This window comes from Tyto alba, unplaced genomic scaffold (assembly GCF_018691265.1).
Source record: "Tyto alba isolate M040663 unplaced genomic scaffold, T.alba_DEE_v4.0 Super-Scaffold_34, whole genome shotgun sequence".
In the NCBI taxonomy this organism is placed as follows: domain Eukaryota; kingdom Metazoa; phylum Chordata; class Aves; order Strigiformes; family Tytonidae; genus Tyto; species Tyto alba.
This window is the reverse complement of record NW_024881309.1, coordinates 4,145,046-4,160,102: the sequence shown is the minus strand read 5'-3', so window position 1 is coordinate 4,160,102 and position 15,057 is coordinate 4,145,046. Positions and strand designations below refer to the sequence as shown.

At 53.4% G+C, this 15,057-nt stretch overlaps 1 protein-coding gene across 3 annotated transcripts in view; it reads right to left on the bottom strand.

The window, feature by feature from the left end:
* The window catches only part of PEBP4 (phosphatidylethanolamine binding protein 4), a 79,313-nt gene that overhangs the window by 39,482 nt on the left and 24,774 nt on the right, over positions 1-15,057 (bottom strand). For 2 of the 3 annotated variants that reach the window (XM_042801517.1, XM_042801515.1), the window contains exon 5: positions 1,317-1,415. The exons of the other annotated variant lie outside the window; for it this stretch is intronic. In XM_042801517.1, the coding sequence (XP_042657451.1) occupies positions 1,317-1,415 (99 nt within the window). The remainder of the gene's footprint in view (positions 1-1,316; positions 1,416-15,057) is intronic. 3 annotated transcript variants of the gene reach the window in all.

Below are 15,057 nucleotides of genomic sequence, written 5' to 3'. Positions count from 1 at the left end.
TTTACAGGGCAAACTGAATCGCCCGAATGCCAGGGGAAAAACTCATCTTCCATTTGTGCTGGAGAACTGGTTTTAATCCCATATTTCCCTTCTTTGCTTAAATGACCTTATACTCAAAAAAAAAAAAAAAAAAAAAAAAAGAAAAGAAAAGAAAACCACAATAATTAGCAATAGCGAATGCCTCAGAAGGATCTGTGTACAGAAGGGAAAACAAGAGCTTGGGCTTCTTTGCGTTTAGTAAATATTAAAATTAATGAGAGACTTTCAGGACCCTGTTGTTAGAAATGCAGAAGGGTTTCTGTGAAGGATTAAAAAAAAAAAAAAAAAGCCCTGTACACAAATCTCTGCAATTATTCTGAATGCTTTATATTTTTCAGCCAATTATGAAATTCATGGAAAGTATTAATATCCAGTTTTAATTTGCTCAATATTCCCATTAACAATAAAAAGTCTAATTAAGGTATCTGTACAAAAAGCCCTTAGCAGTAATTTCACAGAATAATAGAGGAGAATGACGAGATATTTCTTGTTAAATGCATGCTGCAAATTAATTGATATCTTAATTAGACTTTAGTACTAAGATTATTAGTTAGATTGATTCAGGGCTGAAACACCTAATCTTTTAAAAGATAAAAGCAGGCAGGAGAGGAACAAACTGATTTTCCAAAACCTTTCTGGAAGGAAACCAGTGATATGCTGGGACAGTTCGGGAGCGACGCCCTGGGGTAAGGGCCCGTCTGTCTGTCCCGTCCGTCTGTCCTGTGGCCACGGAGCTGGGAAGCACCAGGAATTCAACCCAAACCCCTTTTCTCCCTGTTTGCTTCCCTGGGCTGGAAACACATTTCTCCACCCACCCCCCCCAAAAAAAAAATAATGAAAGGAAAAATTTGGCACCGGTGACACTTTCACCAAAACAAAAAAAAAAATAAACAGCAGCAAGAGGTGTTTGAAACGACCGGTTGTCTCCGCAGAGAAAACTGATGGTGGGGAGTTTTCAAAGCGGGTTTTTTTCAGCATTTCCTTAGAAGAATTAAAAAAAAAAAAAAAAAAACCAGCAATATTTTTGGACCAGCTTCGCTCTATATAGCCTGAGGAAGCACTCCCCTACCTACACGCCGAGCACCATTTACATTTCTCTCGCAAACGCTCATCCTTCGGGATTTCACCGAGATGCTGCCGCACCGAGAGAGATTCGCGTCCCGTGGGAATCCAACCCTCCCGGGCAGGAACGCCCGACGCACCCCGGGTTCCTGGGGAAGCCCCGAGCTGCTGGGACCCCAAGATACGGACCCCGCGGAGGCGGGGGGGGGACTCACTGGGATGTCGGTGACCAACCAGTGCCTCCAAAAACGGTTCCTGGGGTCGGCTCTGCTGGGAGCATCGGGGTCCACCAGCACCAGCACGTACTTCTTGCTCTGCAAGAGAGGAGAGGAGAGCGCTAGGGACAGGGTGTGCGGGACTCCACTGCAAGCAAGGAGTTTTATCAGCCCCCAAAATGCATATTTTTTTTTTTTTCCCCCCCCTTTCTCATGCATGCACACTCTGATGGTTGCATTCATGCAAAACGCCCAGAGAAGACGAGTGATGAACGCGCTCTGGGGGAACGCGGAGGCCACAAACCCGCTCAGGATGATGTACTCCTCGCGATCTAAATCTCTTCAAAGAGAGGAAGAACCGGGGTTTTTTTGCTACCTCCAAACAAAAGGCACCAAAGAGAATTTCCTCCCCTGCCAGCCACCCTCTAACCACATCCTACAGCGGCGCAGGGCAGCGCGATGCGCCGCAGCACAGGGGACTTTCCACCGAGGGCTGCGATCAGGACGGGATATTTTTGGGATTCAAATGCAGCTCCAGTCCCGGGATGGTGGCCGGGGACACGCTGGATGCCCCAGCCTCCACGAGGGTGGCTGTGAGGAGCTAAACTCTGCCTAACAAAGCCCAAACTAACCGAAAGATGCGCCAGGGATGCTGCGAGAAGGCAAAGGCGGTGCCTCGCCATGCTCCCGGGGGGTTCGGGTACCTCTCCTGGGTGATGGCAGCTGGGCAGAGAGAGCAGGGAGTCACGGATGATGCTGGCTCAGCCCCCCCCAGCATCCCCCCCAGCCCACCCCAGGTCCCCACCAAGACTCTCCAGCACCCAAAGGTGCCACCAGCACTACGAGACAACATGGATATTTTGGTCCCTGGAAGATGGAGCTGGGTTTGAAGTGACCTCTGGAGGCTGTGGGTAGAAAACGTGCTGATCTCAGGGGATTTGGCAGGACCTCAGGCACCAGATTAGCCTGCAAACACCCAGATTAAGGGATCTATATCCTAATAAAACCTCCAGGTGCATCTGTCAGCTCGCCAGCAGAGCCAAGCACCGCTCCAGCGTGCCCGAGGGCTGCGGTTTCATAAACGGTTGGGGGATTTAACCATTCCCACCAAAATTAGCTGGAGCACTGTGGCTAAATCCCCCGGTCGCTTGTGACACCAAGGCAGAGATTTTCACAGTGAGATTGTCGGGGCTGAGACAACCTTTTTGCTCTATTTCCCAACCCCTGGTTGGGGCAAACGGAGCAAGCAAGTCTTGGGGTGTTGCCATCCCCAGAAATCCCCTGTAGCCCCTTCCCTTTGCAACACAAAGCCCCCCCCCCCCGCTTTGCAGACCCCACCTCCACAACGGGTTTAACCAGCAAAGGTGGAGTGCAACCCATTTAGCAAACAGCTTGCAACAGTTGCAGAGAAAATCCCCAAATCATGCAAACTCCCTGCCTGGGAGCAGGGCCCAGCAAGGTTCTGCTGCCCTGGTGCATTAAACCCAGATTGGCTCAAGGCATTTTCATCGGGGGGGGGGGGGGGGTTAGGCCAAGCATGCATGTGCATGGAAAAGGGGTCATGAGGGTGTCACCGCGTGAGGCTGAAGCTCAGGACCCCCGAGCAGAGCTGTCACCTCCCTCCCCACGGTGCTCGCAGCTGCAACTGGCTGCATTGCCGCGAGCATCCCAGAAAAAAATCAGCAATATTCCTTACCAGCACCGAAATCAGCGTTTAATGGGAAGGAGGAGGGGGGGAGAGAAGAAGCCCAACAACCCAAAAACCCTATGCTGGAAGTGTGAAGGAATTTGAGCTCTAACTTTGGGGAGGGTGCGGAGCTGAGCACGGCGTTTCTGAATCTCTCGTCTCTGCTCGGGAGCCCAGCTGGTGGGAACAGAACGTGTAGTCATGGGACTGTCATCGTGTGCTGTCCAGGTTAACATGTAGCATTTCTATTACTATTAACAGACTTTCTGCTCCTCACTCCATCTGTTCTTCGAAATAATTGCAGTTGTACAGACCATGCCTTCGCTACAGGCAGGCTCTGGGGAGAGGATAGTGCTTTTATGCAAAAAAAAAAAAAAAAAAAAAAAAAAAAAAAAGTGTTAAAAAATAACAGCAAACACGAGAATAGAGTGCAAGCAAAGTTAACAGCAGGCTTGCAATTCGGTACAGATTGTGGCCTAGAAAGGTGGCAGCACACGGGGCCAGGGGCCGGAGGGGCCAGACCCCTGAGGGGACGGGACCCGGGGTCAGCGGCCCCGAGCTGGGCTGGGACCGAGGGATTTTTCTCTCTCCTTACCTGCAGGCCACCCTAAGAGACACAATCCCTCACCTTCCGCCTAAAATAGCAAAGCCCTCCACGACCCGAGTTAATCCCTCGGTGCTTAGGTGCCCGCACATCCCGTGCCAGCAGCCCGGGGCTGCACCGACCCCCCAAAATCAGCCCAAAATCAGGGCAAACCCTCTGGCCCGTGTCCCAGCTGGGCACCCCAAACACGGGGTCGGGTTTTTTTACGCTGGCTCTGCTTGCAAGCAAGAGAGCAGCCTGAGTGCTGATGATTTTAGGTTTTTTTTTTTTTTAATGCTGAAATCCCTCCTCGACACAGGCTAACAGCATTAGCGGCTGTCAGGCTCCAGACAGGAGCCAGCCCGGAGTGACACGGGAGCAGCTCAGCTTTACAAGCATGAACCAGCCCCGGGGATTTTTAGAGAGGAGGAAAGTGGGTTTAGAGCAAAAAATTCCTCAGTCCTCCAGTGCTGAAGAACGGGTGGCACCCTACTTTGCAGAGCGAAGGGGGAAAGGAGAGGAAAAAGCCATTTCAGCTGAAAATTTGGGGTAACAAAGCACACCCAACACTTCTGTCACGCTTTTTCGGAGGAGCTGCTGGTGCGGGGGACCTGGAGGGGACCCAGCGTGTCCCATCAGCATCACGCCAATGGGGACGCGTGCAAGGGTCACCCTTCCCAAAATTAGCATTTAACCACTGCAACGAGCTGCTGCCTTCCCCGAGGGGTCGGTGCTGCAGAGCCGTTGCTTTTCCCCTCCTCCCTAAAACTGGCTTTGCACCCCGTGTCCCCGGGCACAGGCGTCCTGCCCCGCTTTGACACCCCGAAACGGAGCCAAAGCGGCAGAGCTGGTGGCAGCTGACAGCGGCGCTGTGTGTCGTGTTTTCCCCCCTAATTGTTTCTAGAGGGAAGCAGCAGCGATATATCCAGTTATTACTGCAGAAAGCATCAGCTACTCCAATTAGCCACAGGTTTAGGAAACTTGCTCCGAGCAGGCAGGGACTTTTCAAGAGGCAGGCAAGCAGGAGAGGGATTTGTGCGCTGAGGATACACACACAGCTCAATAGATCCCGCGGAGCCGGGGCTGCACAGGAATTAAAGACTTATCCAAATGAAAGCAAATAGGGTGTTAAGCGACACACATGTAGAGCGAGCAGTTTCCTTGGAAACCAGCGCACATGGAAGCGGCACACATGGAGCGCCCCGGCGTTTTCGGCAGCGCCGGGGCAGCCGTGGGGCTCGGCCCTGCCGGGGACGCCCGCGCTGGGCTGGGGATGGAGCAGGAGCAAAGCCCCGTCCCGCCGGCGCGCCTGCTGCAAGGCACGGAGAAAAATAGCACAAAATGCCCTTTCTCCTGATGGTGGAGGGATGCCGGATGGCGCCCAGCTTTGCTGGCCCCACTCACCTTAGAAATTCAATCCCAAAACTAAGGAGCAGTGATGGGCAAAGCCCTGGGAGGCCCCCAACCCGAGCCCTGCTTCCCGGCACGGGGTGTAAGCGGGTTTGGTTGATTTTGAAAAGTCCACCTGGATCTTCCCCAGCTCATCCACCCCTCAGGGCTGCTCCTCGTTCGCGCTTACAGAGCAAAAGCTGCTGGTAGCACCCAGCCCCTCACCCCGCAAGGAAATAGGTGACATTTCCAGCTGACCTACTGCCACCTGTGTCCTTTACAGCTGCTAACGAATTTACCAAGGTAGGAAGCTGCTGCAGAAGAGAACCACGGCACCGACAGATTAAGACGGTACCCGAGCCAAAAGGCCCTCCTCCGCCTTCCCGAGAGCTAAAGCTCAGCATTGCAATAGCCTGTATTATCTCGCTGCAAAGGATTTCAGGGTGACTGATGGCACGAGACAATGCAGCCCGAGGCCGGCCAGTCCCTCCAGTGCAGAGATGGGATGTGGTGATGCATCCCCAGCACGCAGCACCCGGGCGGGAGTTTGCTCCCCGGCACGACGGCCGGGCGACAGCTCGCTTTATGCGACGACAGAAAATCTCAATGTCCCCAACGTGACCTGCTAGAGCAGGGCAGGAGCTCCTGGGCGGGCAGGGAGGCGGGCAGGGTGCCCAACGTCCTGGGAAACATCGTCCCAGTCCTCCCGGGCGGTGGCTTGAGGGCTCCAGTGTCCCACCGGTGCAAGAGTCAAAGCGGTGCCGCCGCTCCCGCGAGGTGGAAGCGCTGCGAGCACCAGCTGAGAGCTGAGAGTCAATCTGGGCTTTTTTCTTGGCTTGTCCCCAGTACTAAAAAGTTTCTATAACGGGCACACAGTTAGCAATTCTGCTGCTGATGCTTCGCCAAAGAGAAATTCTAGCTCCTTCTTCAGTGGCTAACAGCACGGGGGGGGTGAGGCAGGGAAAAAAATTGTTTGCAGCCGGGTCCGTTCTCGTGGCTTTGGAAAGGAGCTGCAGAGCGTGGCGGGATTTTACCTTCTTATTTTAAACCAGCACCTCACCGCTTCCGTGCTCTTCTCCCCGTGCAAAAATAGGTCAGCAATATTAACCCTACTCCGCAGGACTCGCCCAAGGGGACAAGTGGCACCGTCTGAACGCTTGACCCAACTCCCCCAGCTGCAGATTTGTGCTTCCCCCCACCCACCCTCCCCACCCCCCCAACCCCGGCCCCGCGCTGCCGAAGGGAACTTCATTGACTTTCTAACACCCTGCAACTCTCCCCATCCCTTTGCTCTCCCCCGGGGCTCGCCGCAGCGAAGCTGGCCAAATATTTATGCAGCCTAATGTTCTAATAAGAATTGATTAATCCCAGATCGTTAAAGCGAGCGTGTAAAAGGTCTGTTCCCATATTAAAGTCTTGGGATGCTTTAAGGAATCATTTATTTGCTACGACAGGAGAACAGTTTGTTTTCCCCCATAGCGGAATAAACTGACTCCTCACAATAAAACTGCAGTGGGTATGTTACACGCTTAACGTAACCAAGCAGAAAGCGGGATTAATCTTCCAAAGGGTCCATGATGCTGTAAATACAGGTTTGCAGGAGGTGGCTGTGCCTCTGGATCGCTTTGGGGGGAGGGAGGAGAGCAACAGGCTTGTGCTTCCTCGCTCAGAGACCCCAGTGCAGCTCACGCTCCGGCTTCCCCCAAAATTGAGGCCCCTCTAAATCATCATCATCATCATCATCGTCGTCGCCATCATCACTTGCAAGCTGACCGCCAGACACCGAACAACGGGGGAATGGGGGCAGCACATTTCAGCCCCACCGCTGCCCATCTCCCAGCCGGAAGAAAACCACAATAAACACCAGCAAAAAGGGAATTAACACCCCAAGAACCCCCCCCCCCCAACCCGCCCTGCCGAGCTCCGTGTGTGTGTCCCTGCTTTCCCAGTTTATTTATTGCCGTTTGGGCAGCACGGCTTCGGGGGCGAGCTAACGAGCGCCAGGCACTTGTCCCCGGGGCCGGGGACGCCGAGGCCAGCAGCGCTGCCCGCTCCGCAGCCAGGGGAGCCGGGATGAACTCGGGGGAAGCGACACATTTCCCGAGCGGTCTGCGAGGAGGAGGAGGAGGAGGAGGAGGAGGCGGCGGCGAGCAGCCGCGGTGGCAGAGCGCAGCCTTCCAGCCCAATTACTATCACGCGGGGGGACACATGGATTGGTGACATTTGACATTTTCTACAAAATATTTTGATGCAAAATGGCACCTCCGTCACAAATTATTTTCCGAATCTTGGCTTGGGTGGGTTTTTTTCAGTTGGTGGTTTTTTTCTGTTGTTTTTTTTTTTTTTTTTTCTTTGTTTTTTTGTGTTTTTTTTTTTTTCTAGGGGGAAATTAAAAAGAAAAAAAAATAAAAATAAAAAAAGGCTTTCATAGAGCGACACTTGCAAATGAGCAAAGGGAAGGGTCGTTGTTTCCCCACCATAAGCAAAGGGGTTATGGTGGCCATGCCACTGGGTGGGCAAAGCAAACAGCACCGGCGGGGGAAAATACACCAAAAAAAATTCCTGGCTTTGCTCTGGGGCATCACTGTGACCCTGCATGGCCCTTGGGGACCCTCCAAGGGCTTTTTCCTCGCTCCATCCCACCCGTGCGAGGGAAGGAGCTGCACCCAGCCCGGGAGCATCGCAGGGCCGGAGCCCTCCCCGGCAAGGCAGGGGTTACCAGCGCTGGGAATCGCTGAACTCTGTGCTACCAGACACTTCGGGAAAGCTGAAATGACTTTAAATGCCTAAACATTTTAAAACAAACCCTGGAACAATTCAGCTGCTAACTCCTCGCCTGCTTTCTCTCCCTCCTCGCTCTCTCTCTCCCATTTTTACGGTTTCCAGAGCTGTTTTACGCCTCATTACCTGCACACTGTGAGTGATGTCTGTCGGTCCTAGAGCTGTAAATACCTTAAATCATGCTTCATTAAGAATATCTATGGTGCTATTAAAGAGCTATAATAGACAACGAGTTAACAGATGATTAAATATGAACTCCATTTGTGTCAGTCACCAGCGTGCAGGAAGAGGCTTTAAGTTTTTTAAACTCGCTCTCATTATCTGGGGAAGCGGGGCTGCAGCTGGCGGGGATGGAGGGGGATGGAGGGATGCTCGGAGGGGGTTGGAGGGATGCTGGGATGGGGATGGGGCAGAGGGATGGGTCACCACGGGGGGACCAGCTCCTCTGCTTTGTGACCCCGAGCTGACGATCCTGGCAGCCCTTTGCTCGGCTGTTCCCACCCGCACAGGCAAATAGCACCCGGCCACACGTGCAACAGATTGATCTTCAGGGTCTAGTAGCCAGAAATCAAAAATAAAATAAAATAAAGGAGGAGGAGGACAACGAGGAGATGTCAGGCTGCTTTGGATGGGATGGGGAGACGGATGGGTACCTGGGAGGAAGGGTTGGAGGCTGGCAGGATGGATCGTGATGCAAAAGCAGACTAGGCATTGCTGTCTTTCCAATACAATAATAGCTCAGCACAAATGAATTGCCAAAGCGCAAATTAAATAATAATTAATATTATTAAAATCCCATGAGCACACAAAAATACCGGGGAAAATTAAATAATGAGTGTTTTCTTATTTTCTGGATTAGATTTTTCTCTGTAAAAATAAAGAAGCGTTTCACAGGCAGCTTCAGCAAAAGGGGATTATCCCAATATTACCCCTGGCGGGGCTCAGGGCTGCGGGTGACGGCAAACACCAGCACACGCGTCCCACCACCAAACTGGCCATGGAGAAAGGGGCAGGAGGCAGGAGGATTTGGGGACAAGGACAGACCCTGGCTGGAGGAAAGCCAGCTGAGCTGATATTTTACCCCTCTTCAGCCACGCGGCCATTGTCACAGCGGATGCCCCCATGGTCTTTGCAAGGATGCACCGGGGCTCCTGACGCCCCGCGGCACGTGGGGAGGAGCGGTGCCTCCCGAGCTCCTCACCATCCCTTCTCCCATCCCCTCCTCCACCAGGATCAACCTTAAAAATCCGGACACATAGGGCCAGCACGGCCCCGGGGGTGGGGAACTGCCTGGCTCTGCCCCACACGCCGCTTCGTTTTGGCTGTTGCTCACCCCTCTGCGAAGCGGGAGATGCAGGATGATGCTGAGGAGGGTACAACACACCCTCCACAGTCACTAAATCACACTGCTACCACCCTTTCCCCGGCCCCCAAAGGGAAATCACCGCCCTGCCACCTTACAGGAATAACGGCAGAAGAAATTCATATCCCTACAAGCGCCCGGCGCTCTGCAGCCTCCTTGTTTCTCACTCCCAAATACGCCTCGACCCCTCGCTGCCAGCCACGACCCCGCTGACCGGCCGCAGGGACCCACGGCTGCCCCCGAGGCCGTGCGGGAGGACGGGGGTCCCGGGGGGGGGGGGGGGGATGTGTTTGGGGGGGGTGTGGGACGGTGGCGCTGGCAGCCGGCAGCTGTGGGGGGACGGTGACACGCTGCTCCCCGGGGACAGCGCTCGCGGGGAAGGTAATTGAATCTCGGCACTCATATTCAGCCAGAGCCGGCGCGGTGATTAAGTTAACTGGAAATGCCATTTCCGTATTGTTCAAACTCTTGAGAGCCCCGAGCTTCTTATCATTTGCTGGCGGTCCCCTCTGCTCCTTCGCTCCGACCTCGCCTCCCCACCAGCACCGGGGTCAGGCTGCAGCAGCCCCCAGGGTCACCGAAAGAAATTAATCCCGGAGCCCCTTGGGAGCCGGGCTGGCGCCTCGGACACAGAGATTGCAAGGGCTGGGAGGGAAGAAGAGCTCTCCTCCCCGTTTGGGGAAAAATAAAAGCATTTCGGGAGCGGCGGGAGCTGCTCTGCCCGTCTCCATCCCCAGGGATGAAACGCCAGCCCACCCACCGCATCCATTTACCTGCTGCGATTCACCCCCAGCATTTTGAATTTGCTGCTCCCAAGTATCCAAAAGCGCAGCCGGGGCCTTTCCCCCACCCCTGATCCACCATCACTACCTGTTGATCTACACCCAGGAACTGCTTTGGCAGAACCGACCAAGAAATAACCCTCCCTGCTACGCACACCGCTCTTGCCAGGAACAGGAGGGAAAAGATGCTCAGCTCAGAACTTCCCTCCCTAGTAAAATATTTAATAATAAACTAAGAAGAGAAGCCAACTGTCTCCCTTGGATGTGGTTTTCATTTGGAAGTTAATAGGATTTTTATTCCCATCCAAAATTTCTCTTTTTTTTTTTTTTTTTTTTATCCTAATGTATGTTTTGTTCTAATATATCCATCTTGTCATGCTAAATAAAATACAAATCGTATCGTCGTAGCCCAACCGGGAGCGATGAACACCCGTGCCGCACTCCATTTGCCTCCAGCCCGCAGCCACACCAGCCACCCTCTCCCAAGGCTCCCGGCTCCCAACACTTTGTTAATCGATACAGGTCGAAAGCTTTGAATAATATTTTAAATACTCCAAGTGAGAAAACGTCTATGTTAATGTGTTAATTTCCACGATGCCTTGTTGCTTTGAAATCCCTGAAAAAAAAACGGGAAGCTTAAACGAGTCCTATGAAAAGGAACAGTGCATCATTAACGCAGCCAGATCCATATCACAGACTGCAGCAATTACCATCCAGTGAAACACTGCACGCTGTGAAGAGCTTTCATTACCAGGGGCTTTACAGGTCATTCACCTCTGGCCAATCTTACGCTAAAACAAGCATTTTCTGCACCACGGATTCCAGCTTCATTTAAATCCGTAATTGCTTTGATTTCGGTACATATGGAGCACGGGGACTTCATGACTAAGAAATCTATTAGTCAATAACTTTGCTACTTTTATGGACCTTTAGTCATCTTGCCTCAATTTCTCCCCAGGTTGGGTGATGGATGGAGATGCTGATTTCCACGGCGGGCGCGATCTGCCCCGGCTCCCCTTCGCTGCAATTACGCTCCCGGGTCACCGAGGGGGAATTCAATCAGGGAGCCGGGATGCTGCTTCTGCCTCCGAAACACAATTCCCCGCCGCCCAGAGCCCCGCGCGGCAAATAGCCCTTCTCCAACCTACAACGAATATTTGATGGTTTCTCATTATTCCCCAGGCCGCGCAGAAGGCGGTTGGTGCAGGGATGCTCGGGTGTGAATCAGGCGTGAGGCCTCCATCATTATTTTCCCCCGCTCCCATATCCCCCCCTCCCAGATCAAACAGTCTTTTGGGGAGACGTGGACAAAACAAAGATATTTTTATGTTTTTATTTTTTAATTTATTGGTATTGAAATGAGTGTATTCACCATCCCCAGATTGGAAAACTCCCCAATTTAAGAGCTGCGACTTGCACTTTCGTATAAAACCCCGGGTGAATTGTGCACCGTGGGGTTATCTATTCCTCCGTGGGTGCTGGTGGAAACAAGAGACAATAGTCTATTCTCCTCCGTACGGGTTCCTACCCAGCCCCTGTATCCAAGTGCCTTCCAGGAGTGCATTAAATGCTGCGATTAACATCTGTCACGTGCGGTTCAGTCTCTCGTTCAGTCTCTCCCGGGGGAAGGAGCCGCACGTGCAGGGGAAGGGTTTGTTTTGGTGGGTTTATCTTCTTTTTTTTTTTTTTTGTTTCAACGCGCGCAGCGCACGAGGAAGGAAAGGCATCTCGGTGGGCAAAGGGCCCTTTGCGTGCTGGCCGGAGAGGGGCTTGGGGAGGGGGGGATGGCATCTTGCAGCCAAACCCCTGTTATTTGGGGGGATGGACTGAGCAAAAAGCTGGTCCTGGGGTGAGGGAGGGTCTCGGGGAAGGTGCAGGGGTAGATGCTGAGGGGCTGAAGGAGCCCAAGGCGGTGGCAGCAGCTTTTGCTCCGGGCTGGATTCCCACAGCAGAAGCTTCCCTTGCCTGTTCTTACCCAAAAAGGCTGAATCTTGCTTTAAATAATGCCCATTTCCTGCACGATTCCATTCCTGCCCTGGCAGGAGCCGAGCCCGGCAGCTTGAAGTAACCCACTGACACCCAAGCGTGGTCCCAACCTGCTGCCGGTCCCAGCCCCGAAAACAAACCCCAATCCCAGCGTTGTGGGGGTGCAGGGGTGCTGCCTCTGCTCCCCGTCCTGCCAGCACCCCGGGCAAGCCCTCGGCTACCAAAAACTACCGGCTGCAACACCGGGCAGGGATGCTCCAGCACCGCGAGGCAAAGGCAGCAGCAATGCCCCAGCCTTTGGGAAATTTAGAGAGAGAAAAAACACCGCCCGGCTCAGCCCCACCTTGCGGGGGTCAAGCCCTGCTGTGTTGGTTTTTTTTTGGGGGGGGGGGGGATAGGATGAAGCAGGATGGTTGGGTCTTGTTGCATCTTTAGCAGGACAGGAAAGAGGATGGGATTCTGCTCCCGCAGCCGGGATCCTCTCTTAATTGATTCCTCATGGTTTATTGCCTCCTCGCTTTAATTGCAATACAAATGTTTGCTGATGCAATTATCATGCGTATGTGATAAAGCTGTTAGAGGGTGTCATTAGGTCGTATTTCTTCATTTATTTTAGGGCATGTGAGGGAAAGAGAGAAGTGTGCTTCCTGCACAGATTTCTGGCGATAAAACGTAATTCCAAGGTGGGTTTCTTTGTGGTGGTTTTTCTTCCTTTGGTTCAATATGCTGAAAGCAAAAAAAAATTTGCCTTTACAGCAGCTCATCTGGGGGTGAAATAATCCACTCAACATTCAGATTATCAGCTAATGCACATTTGCATTAGAATAGGCTAGAAGAGCACCCAGGATGGAGCAAGATCTCTTTGGATCAGCTGCTGTTCTCACACAAAACAGCAATGGATCCTCTCTCTGAACACAAAACCGCTCACGGATGCGGCCTCTGACCCTCCCCCGGCGGGGAACATTCCTTGGGAAGGAGACCCTGCCACAGGATTTCATTGCAAAACGTTTAAAATTAGGGATAATGGTGGGAGGGGGGAAAGCAGAATTGCCCAGAATTTGCCAGGGCAGCTCCTCTTGAGCCAGGGTGGCAAATCCCAGAGCTGATCCCGGCGCCGAATCTGCGGCAAATCGATGGAAGATCAGCCGCGTCCCTTCGCTCCGGGTCCGTGCCCCCCTCAGCTTTAAACCACCAGCAAATTCGGGAGCAGCGGCCGCCTCGCGGGTGAAGGGAAGCTGAAAGGAAACGCCCTGCATGGAGCTGCGAAAACTTGGATGGCGAGGGGCCAAATCCTGCACACGGAGCAGCCGGCAACGGCCCCGGGAGCCCCGGCGTTCACCGCAAAACCTGACGCTGCACCTTTCCCATCGCAGCTGTCAAAATGAAGCTGTCGCCGTGACGGTCTCCTCGGAGCCTCGTTAAAAATGTGACGGTTCCCTTAGGCTACCAGGGGAGACATGGCCAAATTAATGAGGATGTGACAGAGTTTACGGGTCAGATTAGACTCCTCTTCCCATGGCTGCGCTCGGCATAAACCTGAAAATTGAGTGAAAAGAAGGGAAGCCGAGGGTGAGGGACCGCGAGGGGTTCGGGGAGCATGTGCGCTCACCAAAAGAGCAATCCTGTACTTGTCATAATTAATCAGGCACATGTTAGACAAGCAGAAAGCGCTCGGCCCCTCTGGTAAGGGAAGGGAATTAAACCCTCATCTCCTCACCCCACAGATCCGGCCTCCCCGGGATGAGCCGCACAGGGAGCAGGTTTGCAAACACATCCTTACAGCTCTCCTACTTAATTTCCCCATTTAAAATTAAATAAACGGAATTGATTTTTTGGTGTGGGTTTGTTTTGGTTTTGTTTGGTTTTTTTTTTTTTTTTTTTTTTTGCCTTTCCCTCCCTTTGCCCGATCTGGAAAGCAACCCCCTTCCAACAAGAAGCTGTGACGGGCCGGAGACGTCGCCGGCTGGGAACGGTTGGGCGAGGGGCACCTCGCACGTGCGACGACGAAGGCTTTGCACCCCACAAATGCCTGGTGCCGGTGCAGGCAGCTGCCTAAAACATCGAGCAGCCACGGTCCCAGCCCAAGCGACGGGGGCTGGGTACCTTTTGAAGACACATACAGCATCCAGCTGGCCATTTCTGAAAACCCCAACCTATAGAGAGATAACCCTATAGCCAGTTCCCCGGGGGTGAGGGGATGCTTGTTAGCCCCTCTCCGCCCATCAGCAGCCCTTGGGGGGGGTGGAGGAGCTTGGGGAAGCACTGGGAGAGTTCCATTTGAGGGCAGCTATTTAATCTCAAACCCTTAAAACCGAAATAAAGCTCGAAACAATCCTGAACCAACCCCTCGAGCCCAAACAGCAGCGAGATTTGGGACCCAGTCCAAGCTCTGCAGCTTAGGCCCATCTCCAAATATCTCCCAACAAGTTTATTTATGGAAAATAAAATCAGTCCAAGATGTTCACAGCTCAGGAATATTTAATGCTATTTGGTGAGAAAGTATTTCCAGCAGGGAGGGAACCGCACAGCTCCCCGAGCCCGGCTCCCAGGCATTGCACCGGGAACGATGCTGGCGTGGACCCACACCGGTCGGAACTGGTCCGACTGGATCAAATACCTCCCTAATTTAGTTCACACCAATTCCGCTTAATTAATCGGGTCTGGAGACACAGCGATGGGCTGTCTGCTAAGGTGAGCCGTGGGAAGAGCCGGGTGCTGGAAGCATCTCCGAGGGGGAGCGTCGCCCCTGGGTGCCCACCCCAGCACCCACCAGCCGGCACTGGACCTGACTGGGTCCGTCCCCTTCCCACGGCACCAGGAACGGGAAGGACAATTTCCCCGGCTGGGAAGAAGACGAAGCAGTGGAAGAGGGAGGGATAACCCAGACGATGCTCAGATAGAGGAGCACCCCCACCCCGCGCCGCCCCTGTCAGCGATGCCGCTGTTCCGCGCGGCACAAAGCTCCAACCATACCAAAAAAAAAAAAAAAAAAAAAATATCCACAAAGCCACCTTTGCACCCAAAACGATGGGAAAGGGGACGAACCGCCCCTGTCCCCGGGAGGCAGAGCGGCAGGGGCGAGCGCAGCCCGGGGAGGGGGGGGCACGCCGTCGCCCCTCTGCCTCCCGATCCCCCGGGGCAGCCGCGGCGCTGAGGTTAAACCACCGACA